This window comes from Rhinolophus sinicus, chromosome 1 (genome assembly GCF_057876585.1).
Source record: "Rhinolophus sinicus isolate RSI-liver-muscle chromosome 1, RSI-T2T, whole genome shotgun sequence".
Taxonomy (NCBI): domain Eukaryota; kingdom Metazoa; phylum Chordata; class Mammalia; order Chiroptera; family Rhinolophidae; genus Rhinolophus; species Rhinolophus sinicus.
This window is the reverse complement of record NC_142501.1, coordinates 156647018-156672672: the sequence shown is the minus strand read 5'-3', so window position 1 is coordinate 156672672 and position 25655 is coordinate 156647018. Positions and strand designations below refer to the sequence as shown.

The 25655-nt window shown below is 34.8% G+C and overlaps 1 protein-coding gene across 8 annotated transcripts in view; it reads right to left on the bottom strand.

Annotated features, from left to right (window-relative positions):
• Window positions 1–4579: 4579 nt before the first annotated feature.
• The window catches only part of SLC4A4 (solute carrier family 4 member 4), a 343883-nt gene continuing 322807 nt past the window's right edge, over window positions 4580–25655 (bottom strand). For 5 of the 8 annotated variants that reach the window (XM_019757100.3, XM_088791346.1, XM_074324476.2 and 2 more), the window contains 5 exons: window positions 21649–21717; window positions 18070–18243; window positions 15518–15679; window positions 9639–9718; window positions 4580–8882 (listed from right to left, as the gene is read on the bottom strand). In XM_019757100.3, the coding sequence (XP_019612659.2) occupies window positions 8777–8882; window positions 9639–9718; window positions 15518–15679; window positions 18070–18243; window positions 21649–21717 (591 nt within the window). In that variant the 3' untranslated portion in view covers window positions 4580–8776. Of the gene's footprint in view, window positions 8883–9638; window positions 9719–12052; window positions 12150–15517; window positions 15680–18069; window positions 18244–21648; window positions 21718–25655 lie in introns of all 8 variants that reach the window. The other 3 variants (XM_074324475.2, XM_019757104.3, XM_019757102.3) reach the window with 1 other exon arrangement.

Here is a 25655-nt window from a genome sequence, read left to right as displayed (position 1 = left end):
TGGGCAGCAGCTTCATCATCCAAACTTGCATTTACCTTTCATCGTTAGATTTTGTGGCAGTTTCTGGTCTACCTGTGCCACCTTCTACAATTTATTTTTTTATTCCTATACAATCATTTTAATGGAATCTTGGAAAGAAGTCTTGGTTCACCAGTTTGTACAGAAGTCAGTTTTATGTTTTAAAAAAATAATCCTGAAGGCAGGGTGGGGAGTGTATATTTCCAACAGGCAAACCTAGGGGTATAGGCAGCAATAAGAGGCTAGTTCAGCCATCCAGGTAGTCGATGAAGGACATTTAGATGAAGATATTTATAAAAAGTTAATTATTTAGATTTCCTAAGGAGGTAGAATAGAACTAGTGATTCATTAAATGAGTGAAATGAGAAAGACGTGAGAATTAAGAATGACATTCAGGTCTCTGACTTAAGAAACTATGTGGCTGATGACATCACTTGTTAACATAGGGAACATGAGAGTGTTTTGGTGGGATGGCAGAATGAGTTTAACTTGAATATGACATGTATTATTTAAGGCCAAATATTCTGAAATCAGTTACATGTGTAAGTCAGAAGTTCAGGAGAGAGATCTAGGCTGAAAATGCAGAGTTAGTAGTTATTAGGTATAGATGCTATTTGACACCAGGGGAATGGGTCTGATTGCCCTGACAGAACATGAAAAGTAAGAATCAGACCTCAGGCAGAATCGTAAAGAATACTAATACTAATATTAATATCATGTTTCCCCCAAAATAAGATCTAACTGGAAAATAAGCCCTAGCATGATTTTTCAGGGGGACATCCCCTGAACATAAGCCCTAATGCATCTTTTGGAGCAAAACTTAATATAAGACCCAGTCTTATTTTCGGGGAAACATGGTACTAAGAAGAAGAGGAAGAGGAGCCTACAAAAGTACCTGAGAAGGAGCAGAAAGAAAGGAAGTACTTAAGAAACACTAATGTCTAATTGTTTGAGGAAGAAAAAAAAGGCATGAAAAATTCTAAGATTCAAGAAAAAAAATAGGAGACAATCCGGGAGCCTGAAATGTCCAGAAGCTCTATTGTTCTTCCAATGCACCCACCTGGCAATGCCCAGCTCTGGACCAGTCCAACTGTCATCCCTCATTTGGATATTGCAATGGTTTCCTCTGGAGTTGCCACTAGTACAACGTGTATGGGCAATCAGACCCATTCCCCTAGTGACAAATAACATCTATAATAACTACCAAATGGAGGACTCCAGTCTAGTCCTTATTCAGGGATGAATTGTTTCCCTTCTCAAAACCCTTAATAGATAACCACTGTCCTCTAACGTAAGCCCAAACTCTGTGAGCTGAAGAAAGGGTCCCATGGTGTCAAACACTGCTGAGAGGTCCACCACCTCCTGAAGACACTTCCTGGACCTTGTTTTCTCAGAGATCGTTCATCTCTGAAAAGATTCGTTCAGGCCTTCTACTCTCAGACCGCAACTTCATGCCAGCTAGCAAGTGCGGTCAGTTATTCCTAGGATATTGGCATTGTGTCTGCATAGAGATGCCCTGTCCCATAAACCTTCAACACTCTCCCCATCCTTCAGCCCTTTCTGCCTTCACTGCAGTGCTGTTTCCTCTGCGTAGGCCAATCTTCCCCTGACTGTCCACTCAGCTTCCTCCACACACACTTCTTGTCTCCACTTAACTATTAATTCCCAGGGAGGCCTTCTCTGTCCACCCAATCTCCATTAGGTCCATCTCATTCTTATATTTTCCCATCTTCCTTCACAGCCCTAATAATAATTCATACTTCTGTTATTTCTATTTATTTTTTATTTGCTCATTGTGTATGTCCTCTTCTAGACCACACACTTCATTAGGGCAAGAAGTATTTCTAATTTTTTAAACTATAGTTGACATACAATATTATAGGAGTTTCAGGTGTACAACATACTTATCCAACATTTATATACCTTACACAGTGATGACTGTAAAAAAATCTAGTAACCATGTGTACAAAGTTAATCAAATACAATTGACTATATTCCCTGTGCTATACATTACCTCTCCATGGCTTACTTATTTTATAACTGGAAGTCTGTGCGTCTTATTCCCCTTCCCCTTTTTCATCCATCCCGCTACCTCCCTCCCCTGTCAACCATCCATTTGAGAACATATGTTCACTACTTTGACCAATAAAAGAGTCTGGGACATAGTAGGTGTCCAATAATTTTTGAATTGAATTAATGATTGAACACACACATGGCAATTCTCTACCCTGCACCATTCTGTTTTATGCCTCCCAGATTTGGAATGTCTATTCCATTTTCTTAATTCCACTCTAGACACCATTTGTTTGGCAAACATTTTTTCACCCAATCCAACAGATAGCTTTAGAGTTTCCCTGACAATTTGGCCTCTTATTCTCAAAAAGAATTTATAACTTCCTCCTGTGGTCCTTCACTGCACTAGACACATACTTCTACTGCAGCACTTACAAGGTTTTATTTCACTGTTTTGTCTACATGTACTTCTTTCCCACTTGATTAAGTTATTTAAGCTTAGGAATCATGTCCTATTTTTGGTTCTTTAGCAACAACCCCATTCAACACTTATAAATTCATGAAAAAGACAACACAGTTTAATATTTTCTGGTGGCCCCATGTCATTATTTTGAATATTAACTGCAATACTCTTTGCCTTTGAGACATTTGACCAATTTAATCATTTAAGCAATACATTTCTATCAATATAAAATCAATACATTTTTCCTTTAAGACCTGTTGTGGTGTCTTTGCCTCTCTCACAACTACAGTGCTCAAGCTGGGTTGCCCAGACCTTGAGATAGATGGTTTATTAGTTCTGAGGGTTCTGTCTTACTTCCTTGTTCTCAGGTAGGTAAGGTAGGTCAGGTGGTATAATGAAGAAATGCTAAAGTGCACATTTCCTTTTCACAACATGCTACATAGAATTTGACCCTAATTTCTCAATTCAGTTATTGTTATGCATGGCAATATTTAATTAATTCTCTGTGGGTATGTGGAAAAACTAATCAAATTCTCCCATGTTATGATCTATTCTGAGTATATCTTCTGCTGCTTCTTCCAGCTCAGTGATATATTCCAAACCCCATCCCCTACCCCCATTATCACCTCCACCACCAAGATGCTCAGAGCAATTGCCTCTAAGATTCCAGGTTTGAAGATTATTTTGGCCAATGTTCCTGCCTTACTATCTTTTTATTTTTTCAATGTAACTTTTTACTGCTACCAGTAGTTCTTTCTCATCCCTTCTCTTTGCTCCCCCTAACCCCCATCACCATTGATTATAACTTAGGGATGAAATGACATTTCCTAGACAGTTGTAAATATCACACGCAAGCCTGGATAGGCTCAGCAGGAAACATGTGTCATGTATTTTCAGTGGTGTACCATTCCAGGATATATTCATTTAACACTTTTTTTTTCTTTAATTTGTAATCTCTGATTTTTCTTTCAATTACAGTTAACATCAATATTATATTAGTTTCATGTGTACAGTATAGTGGTTAGACATTTATATAACTTATGAAGTGATCCCACCGATAATATTGTAATAACTCTAGTTATTACAATATTATTGACTATATTCCATATGCTGCACTTTACATCCCTGTGACTATTTTGTAGCTGCCAATTTACATTTCTTAATCCCCTCATCTTTTGCACCCACCCCGAACCCCCCATGAATACCTATATTTTAATAAGTGCTTATGCTTAGCAGTTTTTTTTTTTGCTTGAGAATAACTGTATACATCAATATATATTGTGATAAATCATATAAATGAGCCACTTCAAAATGGAACCTGAGCTGCCATCCCAGAGGAACTGCCTTGCAGGTCTTACTCCTCAAATCTTTTGAATGTTAAAACTGGGCAAAATAACCTTTGGCCTGGGCCTAAAGCAGCATTGTATTCCAAACAACTGTTTGCAAAGATAACAGGGAAGCAGACAGTATGACTACCAGACCGAAAATTATAGACATTCTTTAGAATTAGCATCACCATCTTAGCTTATCTACACCTGTAGCAATTCCTTCCTTCTATTCATGTAATTATTCCCCTTCCCTTTCTCATAAATATTTCTTACCTTCACCCCCTAATCAGAACACTATTTGGGTTTCTGCCTACCTAAATCAGTGCTTCCTGAATAGCTATTCTTTTGGATCTCAAATAAATGCTTGTTGCCTCTCACTTTGGTCTTTTATTTTGAGGTTAACAATATCATACATGTATTCAAGAAAATGGCATTTTATATTTTACTAACTTTACGAAAGAAGAATAACAATACTACTTTCTCAATAAAACCATTCTATTGTTCTTAGTTGGACATATTTTTTTCTTGCTTTGAACTCTTGCATAATAGCATTTCATTAATACTTTGATAGATAATTTCTGCAGTCTCTTGTTTTATGCAATTAGAACATTTATTTTATCCTCCTGCCTCGAGTGATTAAAAGCAATCTGGGGTCAGGGACTCCAACTCACTCATCTTTGTATTCCCCACAGCCCCAAAGGAGTAAAATAGGGACTTAATCATTTCAAGACATGAACAGAAGCACTTGACACTCATAAATGCATAAAGTTACTTTATTTTAAGTATACATTTAATTTTGAAAAATATAAATGCTAAAATATCTCATCTTCTTCATCTCTTAATTCCATAAAAGTCACAATAGAAAGCTTCATAAAACTGTAAAATACTATAATGTTATAGGAATTTTAGGTTTTATATTGGAAAAAAATTATTAGTAATATATTGAAATGTTTTCTGTTCTTTATCATTTTGTTCCACCATGTTGATCTACTTCATTTAAAATAAAAAGATGCATCATTTCTCCAAAGTTAATAAAGATTTAAGAGAATAAAAATAAGAATATCTGAAAGTGCGTATTGATTTTGAAAAGTAATGTGTACGAATATGTACCAGCCATAAAAATGGCTAAAAAGAGGCAACTATTCACTCTTTCACATTGTAGGAATGGGACAAAGTTACTTCTGGCTCTAAAAGTTTCACTGGATGACATTAGCCCTGAGTCGCAATATTTATGTAGGTAATAGAATTCAGGATTTTTGTATGTACCTATAGAACACAAAGAAATTAGCCAAGAAATAGGACATAGTTAAATATCTGGTCAAAACACACCTTGATTGGCTCACATATAGCACAAAACTTTATTTCAGGCTACAATGAAGCTCAATGAAATCATCATCTGAAAACTCCCAAGATACTTCGGATAGTCAAGTGCCATAAATATCATTTAATTTTATTCTGTCACTTGGTGCCACTGGGCTTCATGCTCATTCTGTGAAGAGCAGATATGAAGTATCATGGAATAAATAAGAAAATCTCAAGTTCCTGCACCAAAATCATTAAGTGGTATGAAAAGGATTGAAGAAAGCTTTGTCCCATCCCTGAACAATGTCATCCTCTGTAATACAATTCAAATAGTATTGTTTTGTTTTAAGATAGTCAGCAGTCAATACAATTCAAGTACTTTAACATAGTTAACAAGAAAAAAAAAAAAAAAAGAAAACCAGAACTGGGAAGACAATCATTTTCTGTATTAAACACCAATATACAGCTGATAAAAGATTTACTCCGTGCGTGCTGGTACATGTGCATAAAATATACACAAACTGAATTACTGAAGGCAGACATTTACTTCCCCTCCCCCATTCTTTGAGGTGGGGGGCTAATTACAGAGGGTTTTTTTCCTACTTGTACAAGCCTCCATTTCCCCCACCCCACTCCACTGCTTGACTGGAAGAGTCAGGAACACTACTCTCGATGGCACACAAAATAATTTGGGTTCTAAGTCCTAGATTTATATTGTAGAGAAGAATGACTTTTATCAAGAAAACAGTGCCTCCAAGAGATTTCCTTTCAAATGAAAAACCAAAGATCTTTAGGCTACCATAGGCAGACTCTTGGCCTAAGGATCTTTTCCTCCAACAATAAGTCTGTACCATCACTCGACTTCAATTCTGAGTGTATACTTCGTCATTTACTTCTAACGACTTAAATCTTTTTTCTCCATATTCATATCAGGAAGAAAAACACTTTGTAAAAAATTTACCAGTGTATTCTCTGTGTCCAGTTTACATAAAAACAAAACCACCCAATCTAGTGAGTTCTTAGATAGTAAGTAAATTCAGTTAAAATACAGGTAATTTGGTGGCTCTGTAGGGACCTCAGGTTTTTTTGTTTGTTTGTTCTATTCCTCTGAAGGTAATTATTTTTTAAAATTCTTCCCTGGGTTCCAAAATATTAAAACGGTTTAATGCTAACGGTTCCTTTTAGCAAACGTAAGGCATTATTCTTAATTCATATTGAGTCTCAAACTTCTGTCACAGAATATGGATCATAAAATAGAGGTGCAGGTAACTTTTAGATTTACTCAAAGGCTGAAACACTGGGCTGTTTCTTTAGCGGTTCTTTGAAAGGGATGGAGAGGAGTATGAATCCTCCAGTACTTGATTCATGATCAGAAAAATAAATTATTATATCTCGAGATTTTATAAAAGTGAACAAAAATACCATTAATAACAAGATTGTAGATTAAGCTGAACATATTATGCATGGCTTTTAAGCATTTTATGGATGCTTCTATCAGTAAAGAAAAGGGAAAATCTTCTTATATAGTTTTGTATTAGGATAATGAAAAACTAGATAATGTAATCATTTTAAAGATAGCTGTAAATACAAATGTGATGCCAAAATTTGGTATGTGAAGTTTTAACAAATAACACATGATTTACTACTTTCATTTGAATGAAAAAAATTGCAGGTCACTTACATCTAATTTCTACAAAAATTGAAAGTTTTAAGATTATCAGCTACAATAAAAGTAACAGCTAATTCAGCACAAATTTTTTTATAATCAAAATTTCAAGAGGACAGAATTATAATTAATTAATATAAGAATGAGTAGGAGTAGGTGTATATTCAATGTGTATATTATGAAACCAAAATAAGTAGTTTCATTCTGTTCCTAGTAGTCCTCCAACAATCTGTTTTAGTTAGGATGTATAAAAAAATATGGTTATATGAATCCAAAATATGGATTCAATATTTAAATGTTTTTAAAGGAGACTCACAATACCCAATACAACCTATTAAAAACATATTTAGATAACATGCTAAATTTAGTCAATAAAGATCTAATTTTCTTTTTTAATTTTCAATTTGGTACTTTGAAGTACACATATACATGTACATTCTAAACATCCCAATCACAAGGCATAATTGCCTTTCCTAAAAAATGAGTATTGTTAAAATTCATACACATATACCTCTGCAGATCTACCTGCACTCCCATTAACGTTTTGTAGAATGTGTAAATGGCATGGATATTTCTAGGAATTTTGTATTGTAAATGTGGGCTATTGTATCACTGATGGTGACTGATATCTGGGTAACACAATATATTTACCCTCATTTGCATAATGGTAATTCTCTTGGATCTCATACTGATTTTTCATATGTGGTTTGGGTTTTATGACAACTGACACCAGAGGCTGGATAACTTTGCCCTTCGCCTGCCATCACTCTGTCTCTAACTTCGCACATATGTGCACCCACCACACACAGAACACATACACAAACACATGAGTATTTCAAAGTGAAAAACAAAATGTCTAACAATACTGCATAGGACATCGAACACAGTAATACAATCAGCATCTGTGCCAGGACACTACCATTATCAAAACATCAGTCATTCCCGTTACATAGGAGCTTGTCCCTTTCCCCCCCCCATCTCCTTCATAAAACAGATAATTTTCTTTTACAGAAAGGGAAAAATGGATGCCTAGAAACATGGTGTTTTTTCATCTGATCTAGCCCTCTGGCTTACCCTAGAGATTGTGTACTTGTGTGTGTGTGTGTGTGTGTGTGTGTGTGTATGTGTGTAAAAATCACATTATATACAATACAATTTTTACAGAAAGCCTGGCAGCTACAAATAAGAGGTAGAACTACTCAAAACTATGTTTCCTGCTGCAGGAAAAAATTCATTTTCTTTACAGTAATTAAAAAAAAGTTTAAAAAGTTGACAAAAATAAGTCGCAGGTTAGGCCCCATAATTTAAACAACAAAATCTAGGAAGAAAAATATTCTTCAAATGTACTCAACAGATAAGTTCATTAAAGGGTTAAAAAAAGTTGCATAGGAAAAAGGGACATTCCAGCACTTGCTACAATGATGGCAATAGTTTCTCTACTGGGTGTAAAGTACCTTTAGATTTTCTTCTTTGATAACTCTAGGGTTAGGGTTTACAAGCAAGAGCAAGTTAGAATAGCAGCACTTTTTCCAGTCTCAGAGAGCTCTGTAAGCGAGAAGACACTGCCTGGAGGTCAATGTTTGTTCTACCAGACAGAAAGACAAGCCAGTAAGCACAGCTCCAAAGCTAAAGTGGTAAATTCCTGCAATATTTGAATAAAAAGTGTTATAAAATCCTTAATACTTTTGTCCCCTGCTTGATAAAGGAAAAGGATAGTGTCTGTGCATGTCTTGAGTGACAGAGGAATTTGGTTGTCAGAGGACACATGGAAAAGTCTAAGAACAAAAAGGGGATTTTTCAGATGCTTTTAAGGAATGGTGCACTACTGTCTTAATTTTACCTATGCAAAAGAGAAGCGGAGAGAGTGCTGTAGCATTTGGCCAATGGCCAAAAAGCAAAACAAAACAAAAATTAAAAAAATAAACAACCAGACAAAAAACAAGAACATTAACAACAAAAACTATTAGTTTAAGAAAGACAAACAGGTTACAATGTAGTTTCTGTTCCCTTGCTCCTCCACAAACAATCATTGTCTTCAGACACAAGTTCTATTCTAATTTGAGGCACAACTGTTACTGGAGTTCTAGGAGGACTAGAGAAAAAGAAAAAAAGAAAAGAAATAGTGAGTAAATCAGATTTCCTTTGTCATTTGTCAAATGTTTAAGCATTGTACAAAAGCCCAATGTGTCCTTCGTTCTCTTTAAATACTTCTCTTTCTTTCTGTATTATAAACAAACATTTTTAAATGCAATGAAGCTATAATAGCATTAATTATATCATAAATGCTACTAACAGCATTAATAGCTACTAATAGCATAAATGCTAATAGCATTAAGATATTGAAGTAAAAATTTCATAAGCTATCATACCTAGATTTAAAAAAAAAACACAAAAAACAAGAAGGCAGATTGCCAGGTGGGTGATACCATCAGAAATTAAAGGACAAAAAGACTTACATGAAGAAAATATTCAGAGATTTCACTCTTAAAAATCAAGTAGGATCTGAGATCTCTAGATCCGTGTTAAGAAGGAAGCAAACTCCTAGAGGAGGGCAGCCAGGACATGCAGTTACCCCTTAAATCAGAATCGATAAGAGCTGACATTGATCCTGGGCTTTACCTTAATGATACTGAAAGATTACAGTATTTCTAAGAGTAAGTAGAGTAGTTCTCTTAGAAGATTTTCTACCAGTAAAAACTGGGATAAGGTTTGGTGATTGGATAATTTGTTTAAGATGAAGTGTAGAAAAGAAGGAGAATGAGGTGTTCTGCCAATAACCCGCCACTGACTACATTTCTGTGGGACAATCACCCCACGGAACAGCATTAGACACAAGGCCGTCCTTTACCTTGGCATACCGAGTGACTGCAGGAAAGGAATTTTATCAGCATGATGTGTGGCGTTCAAGGAATGTTGGGGATCGTTCTCCTGGGGGGGAAAAATATTTTTAATCATAAAGAGTAGTCTTTGGTAACGTATAAAATTAGAGTGAAAATAAAAATCTTCATAAAAATTGATGCATCTTTCACAACTGGAAAGAGTAAGAAAGGCAAGTTTAGACAATATCAAAAAACATTGTATCGCTAAGAATCTAGTGTGATAAAGCCCAAATCACTTAGTTTCCTTTACTCTAGGTTTTCTGGGAAGAACCATTGTTGTTCTTTTCAGTGAGGAAGAGGTGAATCCTTGTTAGAAGGTGATTGCATCTACGTAGTGCTAAGGCTTGCTCTTGGATTTCCTTCCATCCCAGCATGCACAATTTTGTCCTGCTGTTATTCATGGGGGAATAAAAAGATTTTGAGGAAATTATTTTTACCGCAACTCTACTATCAACTTTGTTTTCTCATGGATTATAAAAGATTAATATGACATTAAAAAAAACATTCAGTTAGAATGATCATGGGTGTTATGCTAATATCATAACTTTCAAAGTGTCCTTTCTAAAGAGTTTTTGAGAGAATGAGGGACACTAATAATCTAATTGCCATAAACTTTTTCCAGGAGCCTCAAATTCTAGCTGGTGATTTTTTTTTTTTTTAAAGTAGCCTTTAAATTGGACTTAAAAGGGCTCTGTGATGTCAATGGACAACATACATGCTGGGCTCTCTTCACAGTGTCCGTTCGCTTTTAATGCTCCAGAGATGAAAAACGAAAGCAGAACATGGTTTGTGGAACTTGAATTCAAAAAGAAAAAATTAACTAAATCTGACTGACAGGACTGAGAAGAAATTAGTCTCAGGTTACATACAATAGGTTACATACAGACTGGACACTAAAGGTGAGAGTGCTTTAATTCTTTAAACCTCGTGTGGTATTCAGCCTCCAAGATGGTCCCCAATGCCCCCTGCATCCTGGTATTCACGCCCTTATGTAATTCCTTCCCACATTGTAGTAGGGTTGGTTTGTGTGACCAGTAGAATACAGCAGAAGGGATGGTATACCACTTCTGAGATTCAGTTATAAAAGACCGCAGTTTCTGTCTTGGTTTCACTCTCTGTTGTCATGGGCTCTGCGGGAAGCCGTATCATGCATGGGCAGCCCTGTAGAGATGCGTATAAGCCAAGGAACTGAAACCTCCTGCCTACTGCCTTGGGAGTAACCTTGGAAGCAGATCCCCGGTTCCAGTCAAGTTTTCAGATTGAGCCCCAGCCAAGAGCTTGACTGCAATTTCATGCGAGAACCAGAGTCAGAATCAGCAAAAGCAGCTGCTCCTTAATTTCTGAATGTCAGAAACTGTGTAAGAAAATACGTTTGTTGTTTCTCCTAAATTTTGTAGTAATTTGTTACACAGCAATAAATAACTAATATACCTATTTTTCAGTCATTCATGTCAAACTTTTTCTGGTGACCTGTTATTGAAGTTGAAATGGCATTGCCAGATAGAAATAAAAAACTCAACTGTAGTTTTCCTTTAACAGATCAGTAGACTTTGAGGTACATCTGGATCTAAAAGAATACATTTTCTGCAAATGAGAACTCAAAATGAAAGTAGTTTGGAAGCAATTGCTACTTGCTATTGGAAAAGCCTGAGCTATAGTCACTAATGTTACTACAGAGATTTTCCTCCTTTTCAAGTGGCCCATTAATTCAAACACACACACACACAAAAGGTGAATGTCAGAAATCATTATACTTTAGCCATTAGGCTATTACCCCAGAAAAAAAACAGTACAGTTACAAAGGTGATTTTTGAAATAGCAGAGGGGAATGAAGAAATTAGGAAGAAAATGCACATATAAATTAGACCTAAAAAGTCGTGTTAATATTTTATGATTGCCAATTAAATTGAAAATAACAAATTATTACAAATTCTCAATATTAACGATTGATTCATTGATCATTCAGAGACTCATGTTGCAATTTCTCTTTTGAGCTGATTGGGTCATTGGCTGAAGCCTAAGGAAGACAAACAGTAACAGACAGTGACGTAGTACTATAAGCTGCAATTCTTAATACCAGCAGAAGAAAGGAAAATCAATTAAAAAATATGGTTATGAGTTTAGCAACCGAAAGAAACTGGTGATAACTTGGATCTGAGAAAAGACTACTGAAAAAAAAAAGTTAAAAGGTTATAGGTAAAAGGAAAATAAAAGGACACTCAGAAAATGAAAAAAATGAAGTTTTATAATAATTAAGTATAAATCTTCACATAGAAAAAAAAGAAAATAGAGGAAAAGTTAACGTAAATGATAGTCCTAAAGTTTTTTCTCTGCAAGTGCAAATCATATTCAGACAGGCAAGCAAGAGGTTAGTTCTACTCACTGTCGGAAGGTTTGCTATCACTTAGGAAAGGTTGCTGTTCCATGATGTCCATTGGAATTTTAATACTTGGAACTTTTTCTGAATATGGGCAGTCAGACTGTGAAAGAAATTTACAATAGTTTTTAGAAAGCTTTTACTATACAGTCCTTCCTACCTTCCAGTATTGATTAAACCTATCAATTATCGTTTACATGGCACTAAGTAGAAATGCCTTTTACCTAACCATTCCCGCTTTGTTAACTTTCCAAATTCTGTGCAATTTTTCCTACTCACCTTTGTTTTCTTCTCTTCTTAGTTAATGGAATTGAGTCAATTAAAACTAGAACTGCACCAAATGGAGAACACTACACATTAGAACTATTGTAAAGCTTTCCATAAGCTGGATTCCCAATCAACAAATATTTATGAGTTTGTTGTATGTGTAAGGTAAATAATCTGAATATGGAAGGTTAAATCTAGGAAACTACCTAAACTGTAATACGGTCTTCGTATTCTTTCTGGCCATGCTTTCTGATTCTATTTCCAGGAAAATGATGACTCATGTTTCCTTCTAAGACAGGTAGAAGGCTCTAACATCCACTATCCAGGATATACACTTGAAAATAAACCTCCGTTCCTTAAGCTAATATTTTATTAAACTATTTTATAGTTAAAGGTTAATTTCAATTTGCTTGTACCAAGATATTTGAAAACTTAGCAAAACATGAGAAAATAAAAGCACAAGGAAGGTGCCTACGATGGTCAGATGAGCAGAGAAGAATCATAACCAGAATAGAACAAAACCAGACAGCTAATCATGAGGCTACTTAAAAAACAGGCCACCTAAGCCAACGTATAACAGCTTTCCACAGGATTACCACTTTACTTTTTTCTAGAACTCATTTTATTGAATGCAGTCTATGTTTGGATTCAAAAGATCAAATTCATCTTTTAACTGAAAGTACCAAGAAGATGACCTTTAGTTGAAAGGGGAAAAAAAGAAGAGGAACTAGGGGGTCAAAGAATATAAGGAAAAATTATATCTTAACATAAAGCCTACTATACACATTAAAAAATTCCTTTATGATGAGTCTAAAGAGGGTAATGAGCCACAATGTTACTTTTAAAGGACTAAGATATGATATTAAAATTGACAAAAAATAATGAAGATACTACATGCACCTTTATGAGAATATCAAGAAGAACAAGTTTTTTACAGTATTTCAAACATTTCCCCAAATAATAGCATTTACAGATGAACAGGTTGGTAGCCAACCCTTAATCATAGCCTACCATGTAGGTTCAAAAATGACGGAGTGGCTCAAAATGTTGGCAAGCCATAATTTTCACTACTTCTTCTCACAACCAGTAGAGCTGTAACTCCCAGGCCCCCATGTTGCTCCCTATAGCCAAGAACCCCACAACCCATGATTATCAGGTGAACATCAGGAAAGCCACCTTCCAAATGTGGAGGTCCCAAATCATGAGCTCAACATGAAGAACTTATTACACAGATGTACTCTAAATTTCCTGGTTGGATTCACTGCCTAGGATAAATATATAAGCTTATAAAAGCTTGTTTGTTTGTTTGTTTTGGTGGGGCGGGAGAAGAAAAATAGAGGAAAAGAAACAAGTACCACACATTATCTTCAAGAAATCTGTTGAAAATATGGAGCTGAAAATAATAAATATTATTAGTAAAATAATAACATTGTTTAAATAAAATATGATTTGTTGAAAATCAAATCTAAGAATTGGAAGAACTTCTCAGGAACTAATTTGTTCCACCTTTTGACACAGAGAGCACTAAATTTAAAACATTCCCCAAAGTTGGTATTTTATATTTTTCCAAAAAACATTAGAAAAGAGGATTCTATAATATTACTTCCTATGTTCATAATGTGTATTGAATTTTAAGTTTGGTGTCCATGTACATAAACTGAGGTACTAGTTCTGAAAATTCAAGATGAAATACTGCTTTAATTATCTCAGTATTTCAGGCAAATTTCTTTTTTATCTTGAGTGGTCTAGAAATTTATTTCAAATCTTGATATCTATTTAATGTATAAACATATCATTCTTTTTTAATACTGCATCTTAATCTGTGCTGCAGTTTAAATACATTCTCTCTTTTTATTTTATCATCATTGGAAACAGAAATGTATATACCTGTTCTCATCGAAGATGAATGAGGATACTCACAAAAGCTCCCTGAGACTCTTTCTCTCTTTTGCTAAATGTGCCTCATATATTTAGCCTTTTCTTATTGGATCAATTTATCTGAAATCCAATTTTGGCTGTTGCCTTCTTTCACTGTACTATTTCCAAGTTCTCTAAATAGAAAACAATCAGACAGGCTGATCAATTGGAAATAACCAGACAGGCCTGGATTAGTTTTGGCTTTGCCACTATGGCTATGTACACTTAGAAAAAATGACTTAACACTTCAGTCTAAATTTCCTCATCTGTAAAATAGGAACAAAAATACATACAATAAAGAGCTCTTATGGAAATTAAGAACCAGTATGCAGGATCAATAAAAATGATCAAGTACAGAGTGGCCACCAAAAATGAACTATACTCCCACTTTAGAATGGGATACCAGGGATCCCATTAGAATGAAGACACTGCACTGTGTAAAAAAAATCCAGAACAAGTCTTTACATAGAAAATGTCATTTTCAAAAGGCTACTGGGATAAGGGTTTTGTGTGTGTGTGTGTGTGTGTGTGTGTGTGTTTTAAACAAATCTCAGCTGTTCTCCTAGCACTTATTACAGACTCCTACTGGAGCACCTATATTTCTGTGAAATGGTTTAGTAAAGAAAAAAATGGGCAATAATTTTATTTCTCAACTTAAACACCCAATTACAGGAGATCATCTAGACCATGAGACTGACAACTAATTATGGAAAAAGACCCCAAACTCTAATTTCCTTTCCTTTTTAATGAAGGGTTACTGAGAAATAATCCCCAATCATGTCAAAGCCCAACACAAGGATAAGTACACTAGCAGAGAACTCTGGCTGAGAGCCGACTCAGACAGACACACAGATCACAGAAGGTTAAGGTCACAAGAGTTTGTCCACATTAGGCTTAACGTTACAGAAAACTGAATTATCTCAAATTTAAATCCTGGATTATCACAGCAATGCAAATACACTGTAGAGCACCACTAAACAAACTTCCTTTCATCTATGAGACTGGAGACTGAAGTTCTTTTGGTGTGGTGGACTTTTTTGTTTTGTTTTGTTTTTAGAAGTTATTTTATCATTTTTAGTGTATTAATGGTTAAAGAAAGACTTAAGAAAACAGAAAAAAATGAAGAGAGAAAATAAAGGGCAAAGGAAGGTGAAAACTGACATACAACATGGCCAAGTAAATATTCTCGCAGCTCAGCCATACAGCTCCCAGAAGGGATTGAAAATAGATTTTTTTACATTTGTTTCTTTAACTAGCTTTACTTTGCAATTTTGGAAAGTTCCTTACATCATCATTGTCACTGTCCAGACTTCCTTTCTTCTTTTTCTTTTTCTTCTCATCTTCCTTCTTTTTCTTGTCCTTTTCTGGAATGACATCATCGAGGAAGCTGAGGTCATGCTGTGAGAAGAGGTAGTCCATGCCTTTTCGGACAGCTACAAGTGCCAAGATCTGGAAGGATAAATATAAAAAAGTATGAAAGAAACCATGTCAGATGAAGTCATAGTGATATAAATACTGCTCTATCAAAAGCAGTATAAACCTGTTTTGTATAAGGCTAGAGGATGATGAAACTCATCTTACTTGTATGGACTTATATTAAGTGGACCATAACATTTTCTTTACGGGGAAAGTTGGTTTATAAAAGTCTTACTTGAAACTCACTTTGTTGTGTTCATTGAAAGGTATGATCATATTCACTTAGAGTTTCAATGTGGAAGGATTTGTTTTTAAACCATTTTCTTCCATGTCAGATTTTTAATAAAATAACTAAATAATTAAAGGGGAAAAATAGCCTGTATATGATTTCTAATTATTCAAAATTAAAATATTATACAAGTTTTTGAAAATCAAGAAAATCTGTACAACATACAATACACTAAGACATCTTCAAACTATTATTAATGAGGCAGTCGTGGAGTATGCAGAGATCATTTAATCTACTGGATGACTTCAAAAACTACATTAACTGAATACTTACCATGTGTCAGATGCTGTGCTAAACTCTTAGGCAGTATTTTCTTATTTATTCCCACAACAAACCCAAAGAGTAGATATTAGGATCTCCATCTTACAGCTGAGGATACTGAAGCTTAGAGACATAAGTATGACATCCAAAATCACAAAGCCAGAAAAAGGAAGAGTACAGTGGGGCCCAGCTGTCTGCATCTAAAATCAGTATTCTTAAACTCTGTATATTTGATTCTATGAATTGCTCTTGCAGAGTAACTTGAGAAGGTACCTTAAAGATGTCTTTGCTTAAGTGTAAAATTAGTATGCACTCGGATACAAGAGTCATGACTCTATCTCAAATAAATAATCATCTTTATCCGTATGATCTCTAGATGGTAGTTTCTTCATTTCCTAGAGAAATTAATAACATCTGCCCTCTGATATTACGATTGTTTTGTGTTCAAATAAAAGCCCTCAAAAGATAAAAAAAATACTTTTTTTATTATTTAGCACAAGTAATAAGTGATTTACTGCATATATTTCAAATTTATCCAGGTCTAACTTTGTTTTTTCCTGGCTTTAGCAGAACTAATAGATAGGTCGATTATACCAAATAGGAGTCACATCCAGTTCTCACATCCAGTTTGTTTTCCAGTAAGTTAGGACAGTTTAAAAAAAGAGAGAGAGAGAGATAAGGGATCATCAAGATAAAAAAAATCTGACTCTACAAATATCACTAGTGTTTCATACCATTTTTTCTTCTTCCCTGGAGAAAAAAACAATTATAAACAATAAATATCCATAAAACAAAATAATAATACTGGGTAAGAAGATTTTTGTAAAAAATAAAATATGGCTACTGTATGAAATTCTGTTTCCAAAGCAATGGGGGAAACTTAGCTGGCTTTGTAACTTGTTTCGAATGTATGCATACGCATTTTCTTGCAAGAAATGGAACACTATGGTAAAGTATGAAATTCAATAATGAAGCCAAATACAGAATTAGCATTTCCTTTTTTCCTTCTTTCGCTTGTGATTCAGAGTGCAATATAAGTTATTTTACTTTACTTTTCATCATATCATACATATCAAGGATAGAGAGCCCAGACTTAAACTTAGCATGATACAAACTAGCAAGAACTTTAAAAATTAAATATCTCACTCCATTTCTTCTAATTCATTGGATGACTTTCGTAAGTTGCCCCATTTGTTCCCTATTATTTGGACTGAAATGTGCTGTACATTGTTATTTAGATTGATTCTATTGTACAATGGTATTTTAAAAATAACTAATGTGCAATGGTGTCTACTATGTGCCAGGCATTGTGCTATATAGGATATTCACTACTGATGCTCAGAATAACAATAACAATTCCATCTACATTTTACTGATAAGTTCATGACAACTCAGGGAGGTTCACTGACCAGCATAAATCAAAGCCAGTATCTGAACTTAGCTTCATCTGACTCTAAGACCTAGTGTAGACAACCACAGACATACCGTTTCTCCGAAAATAAGACCTAGCCAGGCAATCAGCTCTAATGCATCTTTTAGAGCAAAAAATTAATATAAGGCCCGGTATTATATTATATTATATTATATTATATTATATTATATTATATTATAATATTATATAAGACCCAGTCTTATAGTAAAATCGTATTAATTTTTGCTCCAAAAGACGCATTAGAGCTGATTGTCTGGCTAGGTCTTATTTTCGGGGAAACACGGTAGGAGCTTTAAATTACAACTGATCAAATCAAAGTCATTTGGCCAAAGCTGGAAAAAATTATAACCACACACAAAACACACACATGACTTCTATAGTACAATAACCACATGATATTGGTGTGACCTCATGGGTAGGTTCAATTAAAGGAATGCCTACCATGACTGGAAAAATGATAGCAGCCACAGTTGACTTGAGGATCCAGAGCAGGGCTAGGCACAACACCTGCAGGAACGTGAACAGGTGGACTCTGCGCAGGGGGACATGGCGCAGGTAGATAAAGTCAGGCTGATGCTTCAGAGGCATCAGAAGCAGCTTCAGACGATCCATGAACTGGGGAAGACACGGGAAGAGAGAACAACTGCATTAATTCAAGAGCTGATCCACAGAGGCATTTCTATTACGCCTAGCTATCCACTAGTGATTTATAGTCTATACTTTGGGCAATCAGTGTCTTTTCTAGAGGACACCAGTAAGGGGGTGCAGAAATTTAGTCTAGCACAGTAAGACATTATATGAGTCTTCCAATTTTTATTATTATTTTGTAAGAATGTTATGCAGATATATGAGTAAAGTGGCTACCAAAGAATAGTCACAAACAAAATATAAATTCTCAATGCTCATCTCTTAGTTTCTATTTATACTACCTGAGTCTTGGGAGAAAGGATCTTGTGACTATTTTAGTAATGGTATGCTGAAGCAAGACACCTAACTCATGCATCTTACTCTATCTGCGCTGTCTTATCTGAAAGAGAAGGAGATGCTGTTATGCATCATATACATTTCAGGGATGTTTCAAGGATATAAAGGAAGTATCCAACTTGAAAATGTAAATATGTTGGTATTTTCATATTCTACATTATTTATCTATGGCATAATTTAACTACTACATACAGTAATACCTTATCATTTCTTTTTAGAGTAAAGCCATATGAATACTAATTACAGTGAGTTTCAGGGTGTCGACAACTAGATATTTGAGTCTAGGAGAGGCTGTCACACTGTCACGTATAAACAAGTATTGAAATGACTGCTGAGCACCTATGTACCAGGAGCTGTGCTTCAAAGAATAACTGCTGAGTTTACACTAATGATGATGATAGGGATGATATCTAGGTACCTGTCATAGGATCTTTCAGATGGAAGATGCTCAGTAAATGCTGTGTTTTACCGAAAATAAGACTGTGTCTTATATTAATTTTAGCTCCAAAAGACGCATTAGGGCTAATGTTCAGGGGATGTCATACTGAAAAACCAAGCTAGGGCTTATTTTCCGGTTAGGTCTTATTTTCAGGGAAACACGGTAGCTATTGAATTGTTATTAAATAATAAGTACTCTGAAATAATACTTGTTTCCTTTTGGAGGGAAGAGAGAAGTGGAAAAGTAAACTAGAATATCATAGACAATCTTCTCTAAAGTGATTTCCTAACTAAAATTTTTCTTTTTTCCTCCAGGGCTATTTTTGACTGGTGGGAGCCCTGCCGTTTATAAAGATTGGGTTACAACATTTCTTGCTAAATCAAATCTTGCCAAAAGGTCTAAAAAAGGAAAAATCAAGAGAAAAGTAAGAAAGAGAGAAAACATAGGGACAACAGCACTGCAGAATTTTAAAAATCTACTATTTTTCCCTTCAGCAAAGGATTACCCCCATCATTATGAAATTGATTTTTTCTTCTATTTAATTTAATAAATATATACTGAGCTCCAATCGTCAATTAAGCACCTAGAATGCATAAAATCAACCTTTCTTTTTATCTAGAATGACCTATTAAAGCTAAACAAAATTAAGAATTATTAGTTTAGAGGCCATATTAATTCCATATTTTTCCATTTAGAGGAATAAAGAATATTTATAATGCCAGGTACAAATGAAATATTTTTACACATTTCTCCTCCCAAAAGTTTCATGAGAACAAATAAACCCACATTCATATTCATCTAGTCTAATCTATGAAGAACCACCTTGTGTTTTATAACAGTTACCCAAATGGTGAAGAGCTCTATTCAGTGGACCTAAATAAGGAAAAATAAAATAGACTTTTCTCTTTTGGGGAGTCTGGCCATTTGCCCAGCTCCATCTGACTCTAAAACCAAATTAATCTAAATCCAATAAATGAAAGCAGGGGCTATTATGAAGAGGTTTAAATAAATTCTTATGATGTTCACAGAACATGCAGTCTTTTCCCATTAAAACATTACTAAGTGCTAAATAAGGCTACAATTAACAAGGTGCCAGAAAGCAGCAGAAGTACTTCCAGTTTCCTGGTGCAAATTAAATTAAACCTCAGTTGAAAAACAAAGTGCCTTACAAAGTTTTCCCTAATGATTTTTTAAAAAGGGGGCCAGTTTTACTCCCAACAAAAGTTGTGAACAGCTGAAGATTTTGACAAAAGTAGCACATAAACCACACTGACTTTATTCTTTCATTGGTTTAAAACTTTTGATCATTAATCTCAGCCATGTGGAAAGCAAATCAAACAAGAATAGCCTGTTCTTAGTATAGGGTAAAGGCAAATGCGTAAATAGTATCTTAAAGAGTAAACTAAAAAGGCTTAGAGTTCCTTATTAAGACCATAAAAGAAAGAAAGAAAGAAAGGAAGGAAGGAAGGAAGGAAGGAAGGAAGGAAGGAAGGAAGGAAGGAAGGAAGGAAGGAAGGAAAGGAAGTAGGAAGGTAGATCACAGCTCTCTTACTTTCCTGGTCAAATGGCCTTTAATAGACTATTTTACGAATGGGTATGTATGATAACTTTAGTTAACATAAGTTAACTCTGTTAATTAAATCAGACAATGAAAAGCAGGTGAATGGTGGAGAAAGTAGAAAATAAATGCACTTTGGAAATCCAAAACACTAATTTGAGGAGATATATGCACTCCTATGTTCACTACAGTGCTATTCACAATAGTCAAGACATGGAAACAAGCAAAACGCCTATCAACTGATGATTAAATAAGGAAATTGTGGTACATAGATACAATGGAATATTACTTTACCATAAAAAAGAATGAAATTTTACCATTTGCAACAACATGAATGGACCTAGAGGGTATTATGCTAAATGAAATAAGTTAGCCTAAGAAACACAAATACCATAAAATCTCACTTACATGTGGAATCTAACGGACAGAAAAAAAAATGAACAAACAAATTAGAAACAGACCCACAGATCCAGCGAACAAACTGATGGTTACTAGATGGGAGGGGGTTGGGGGGTTCAGTGAGAAAGGTGAAGGGATTAACATGTATAAATTGGTAGTTACACAAGAGTCACGGGGATGTCAAGTACAGTATGGGGAATACAGTCAATATTGCAATAACTATGTATTGTCAGGTTTCAGATGCGCACAAACTTATCAGGGGGATCATTGAATAAATTATACAAATGTCTAACCACTATGCTGTACACCTGAAACTAATATAAAATAATATTGAATGCCAACTATAATTAAAAAAGTAGTCATGGGGATATATGGTACAGCATAGGGAATATAGTCAATAATATTCTAATAAGTATGCACAGTGTCAGATGGGTAATAGACTTATTGGGGTTTTTACTCTGTGAGGTATATAAATGTCTAATCACTATGTTGTTTCGCATACCTAAAACTAATTAAAAAAAGAAAACAAATGTACTTTAAGAACTTGGCAAATAATTAGTGCTTTTTTTCAAAGATCTGTTACTGGGCTAGCTCTACTACTAGAAACATGACGATATTTAGATTGCTATGGAATACTTACCTGGACACCATTAAGTGATGCTACCCCCATATACAGGAACACGCCATAGAGTACAGGCATGGGGATAAACTAGGAAGGACAAAAAATTGGAGAATGGTTTAAAACAATAATAATAACAACAACAGTAATGGAGAGGCATAGTTTAAATAAAAGCTAAATCTGAAACTAAATACAGGACAGAATGTAGTGATCTCTAATCAGTGTGCTTTACTCATCATTGATAAACTTCTAAATCCTTTGTACTAGAAATAAATGAAGGTGGATGATGGAGACTTTCAAATTTCATTTGATGCCAGTTTGCATTTTTTATAATGAGCATGCATGGCCTTAATAATAACTTTTTTTTTAATTGGGAAAAAAGTTCTGTTTCCCTTTCCCCTTAAAAGAAATGACTATATAACCCTATACTTGCATGGACTGTGAGGGACAAAGAGAGAGAAAGGGGTCACCTCACTCCTGAGACCAAGTTCTTTTACCAACAGTCTGTTGATATTTCCCTAATAATTTTCATCAAATGATCTATCAGCTTGGTATTTAAATGCTTCCTTCAATTAAAAAAACATCAAACGACTGTCCCTTTCTTCCTCTCAGGAATATTAAAAGAACTAACTAATGAGAACACTGCTTGAAAGGAGCATCCAGCATCTGGAAGCAATTAATTACACACATGAATTAATACACAACTTTAAAAACGGAATTAATACACTTCATGTTTTAATTAGCAAAATTGTTTTTTACATTAACACAATGTATTTTAACAATAGGAAGTTCCAATGTGATATTCATAAGTTTTATCTATTCCTAGACTTTGAAATGTTCCTACCACTGCAGAAACTAAGCAAATCAAGGATGACTGTTTCTGGGAAATCTTCTATCTGAACTACAAAAGGTTCTCAAGCTTGCATTTTGGAAAGAAGTTCAAGTAATTTCAGGAGTTTTCAAAGCTAAAATACTAAAACCGCAATCAAGTCCAGTCTTACCAAATCTACACAAAGGAGGCTATTATAGCCAGAAAACAGTATGACTTTATATAGAGTAATTTTTAAAGAACTATTGCATGTATTAAGTGAAACACAATTTCTATCAGCTTTTCCTTGTGATTACCTTAAATAGCTCTGTATTTGAAGCTTTTGGCTGTTACTGGGGAAATAATAAATTCCAAAATGTCACGACTGTCTCCAATTGTTATTGGTTAGCTATAGAAATTGTTAAATATAATTTAATAATATGAGTAAATATACTTATTTATATAAAATATCACATGCTTCTAAAAAAGACTAACATTTTAAACATAGGTAATTTGATCTTGAGCTCAGAGAAAAATAAATGACATTGAGTGTTGAAGGAGGTGGGAAAGATGGTGTGAGTGGTGGGAAAGCCGTGTGTGCTGTAATTGCCAAGAGTCACCACAAAGAGGTGAACACACCACGTTCAAACCACTGGCGTTCTGACAAGTGCCTTTATTTCTTTTAGAAAGTGCATGTTTCCATTTCCTATGATTTCCCAGTACGAATGTACCAAAAAATAAAATTAACAAAGGGACCATTTCATATCTTTGACTTACTTCATAAGTTTTTAAAATATCTTTTATAGGCAAGGGCACTTCCATTTTTCCTTAATATAGGATAAATTCTTTTTTGTCATTTTATTTCTAATTTCTTGGGAAGAAAAGCACGGTGGAAGCAGGAAAGAGAAGTATAGTTCATGGGAAACTATTTAGAAACTGTAGTAGTTACTTTTTAATCTGTGTAGTGTTTTTCTGGCTTGAAAGAAAGTAATCACAAAGGTGATCCAGGCCTTATCTCCACCCCACACCTACCTAAGCTTAGCTAATATTTTCTCTAATGTACTTCTAACGCCAAGGTAAAAGGAAGTTGTGCCTTGATGTTTAGGTCTATCCTCTCTGAACTTATGATGACAGATCTTGCTGAATCTACCACAAAATATAATCAGAAGTCACCATTAACTTGGAGTGGCAGGGCGTATGGATAGGAAAATAGCTTTAGATCTGAAAATGCTGTTAAAAAATACTCTTCGGTGAAATGGAAACAGTACACATACAAGAAAGGCTTTTAATTAGATCTTTGGCTAACTTCAATTTGATACAAATGTCTTAGGAAATTCACCTTTTTTTTATGATAATGCAGTGTCTCAATAAAAATCTTCCAGTTTAGACATCTTGGTGAAATTTAAAAGAATTACTGGGTTAGAGCATATATTTTTATTGGACTTAGTTCATGAGTCATATCAGAAGGTCAACCTTTAAAAATCCATCACAATAGAAATTTCCCAAAGGAACGAAAAGAAGAATGTGTTTTTAAAAGATGGGATCCAATTTTAAGTTAAAATAATATAATATACATAGTAATAGCAGATAGACATTTTTCCAAAGCAAGACAGGAGAAATTAAAACATAAAAAACACAAAGGTATACTAGGTTCATAGGCATATCAAGAATTGCCAAATGATAAAATTATCCAAAGTAAATTATATAAATAATCAATCATACCCAAGAAGCCAAAAACTAGAATTATAAATAAATATTACTATGCTTTTAATGAACATTAAAATGGAAAAAATTAAGTGCTTGGTCCTACGACGAGATAGAATAATGAAACTGAGGTGAAGTCAATGCAGATGAACACATTCAGATGGTGTCACTGAATTTTTCAAATTGTGGTGACTGTCATTCCACACTTTTTCACTTACCCTTCCCTTTGATTTTCTAATAGCATTAGATTATTCCCATAAGAAAAAATGCAAAATGGGAGAGTTTAATAAGAAAGGTACACTGTAATTATCCTCAGCACAGATTTCAGTACAGGAGTGAGGCCTCCCGATGGAAAGAGAGAGAGAGAGAGAGAGAGAGAGAGAGAGAGAGAGAGAGAGAGAGCCAAAATCAGGTCCCAATTAAGAGTATGTGCACAGAAGTCAGACAGACATGGGTTCCAATCTGGCTGACCTGTTGTGGAACCCAGAGAAAATGATCAACTTCCCCTATCCTCAGTACTCTCATCTATGTAGTGGTTATGATAAGGATTACATAGCACAAAACACCTAGTTCAGAGCCTGGCTCATAACAGATACTCAATAAATGATAAATGTGGTATGGATGTCATTATTATTATCAGGACCTTTACTGGCAAGTCGAAAGCCTGCAACTGCAAAGCACAATTCTCTTTGGTCCTTCCATGGTGGGAGCAAAGGTGGCAGGAGTGTATAATCTAGAAGGATGTCTGCAAAGGTCAGATTTGAAGCCTTGGTTTTATTTAAGCTCTACAATATTGCCCTTTCAACTATAACAGCTGTCTTCAGGAACATGTTATTAAAATAACATCCTAATGCTCTTAAGCCATAAAAATCTGGGCTCATAAGAAAGCTGCTGACTTGCAATCTGGTCCCTAAGTCACTGAAGAAACCGTGGCGTGAAGTGGGATGAGGACAAAAATGCCGTATTTCTCTCTACATAAGAGAACTGGAAAATGGATCAAAGAGGCTGGGAAAGATCATCTCATGGGAAATCAAAGTGAATGAATTCTTTGATGCCAAATACTGTTTTATTTTAAAAGACGGTATACCGTGATGGATAGGAAATCAGGCTTTGGAGCCAGAACTGCCTGAGTTCAAATCTTGGCTCTACCATTTAAGAACTTTGTGATCTGGCAAGTTATTCATAATTGTTCTTATCTGTGAAATAAATATAATTATTAATATATTTTTGTAGGTGTTACTGGAGAACTAAATTTTAAAAACCGGTGCAGAGCCTTTGAGTCCAATGCCAAGCTCAATAAATAGGAGCTTCTATTACAATCACCATCATTATCATTCACCACCATCACCATCACTCTCATTTCTCTTGGTTTCCCTGTTAATGGGAAGAGTATATGGCATTATTGTAGGAGGTCAACCAATGTTAGCCACATACAAATTAAATGCTATCCTCCACATTTTAGACCAATAAACAAATCTGAAAGATAAATGGTGGCCACTCGTCATGTTAAACTAAA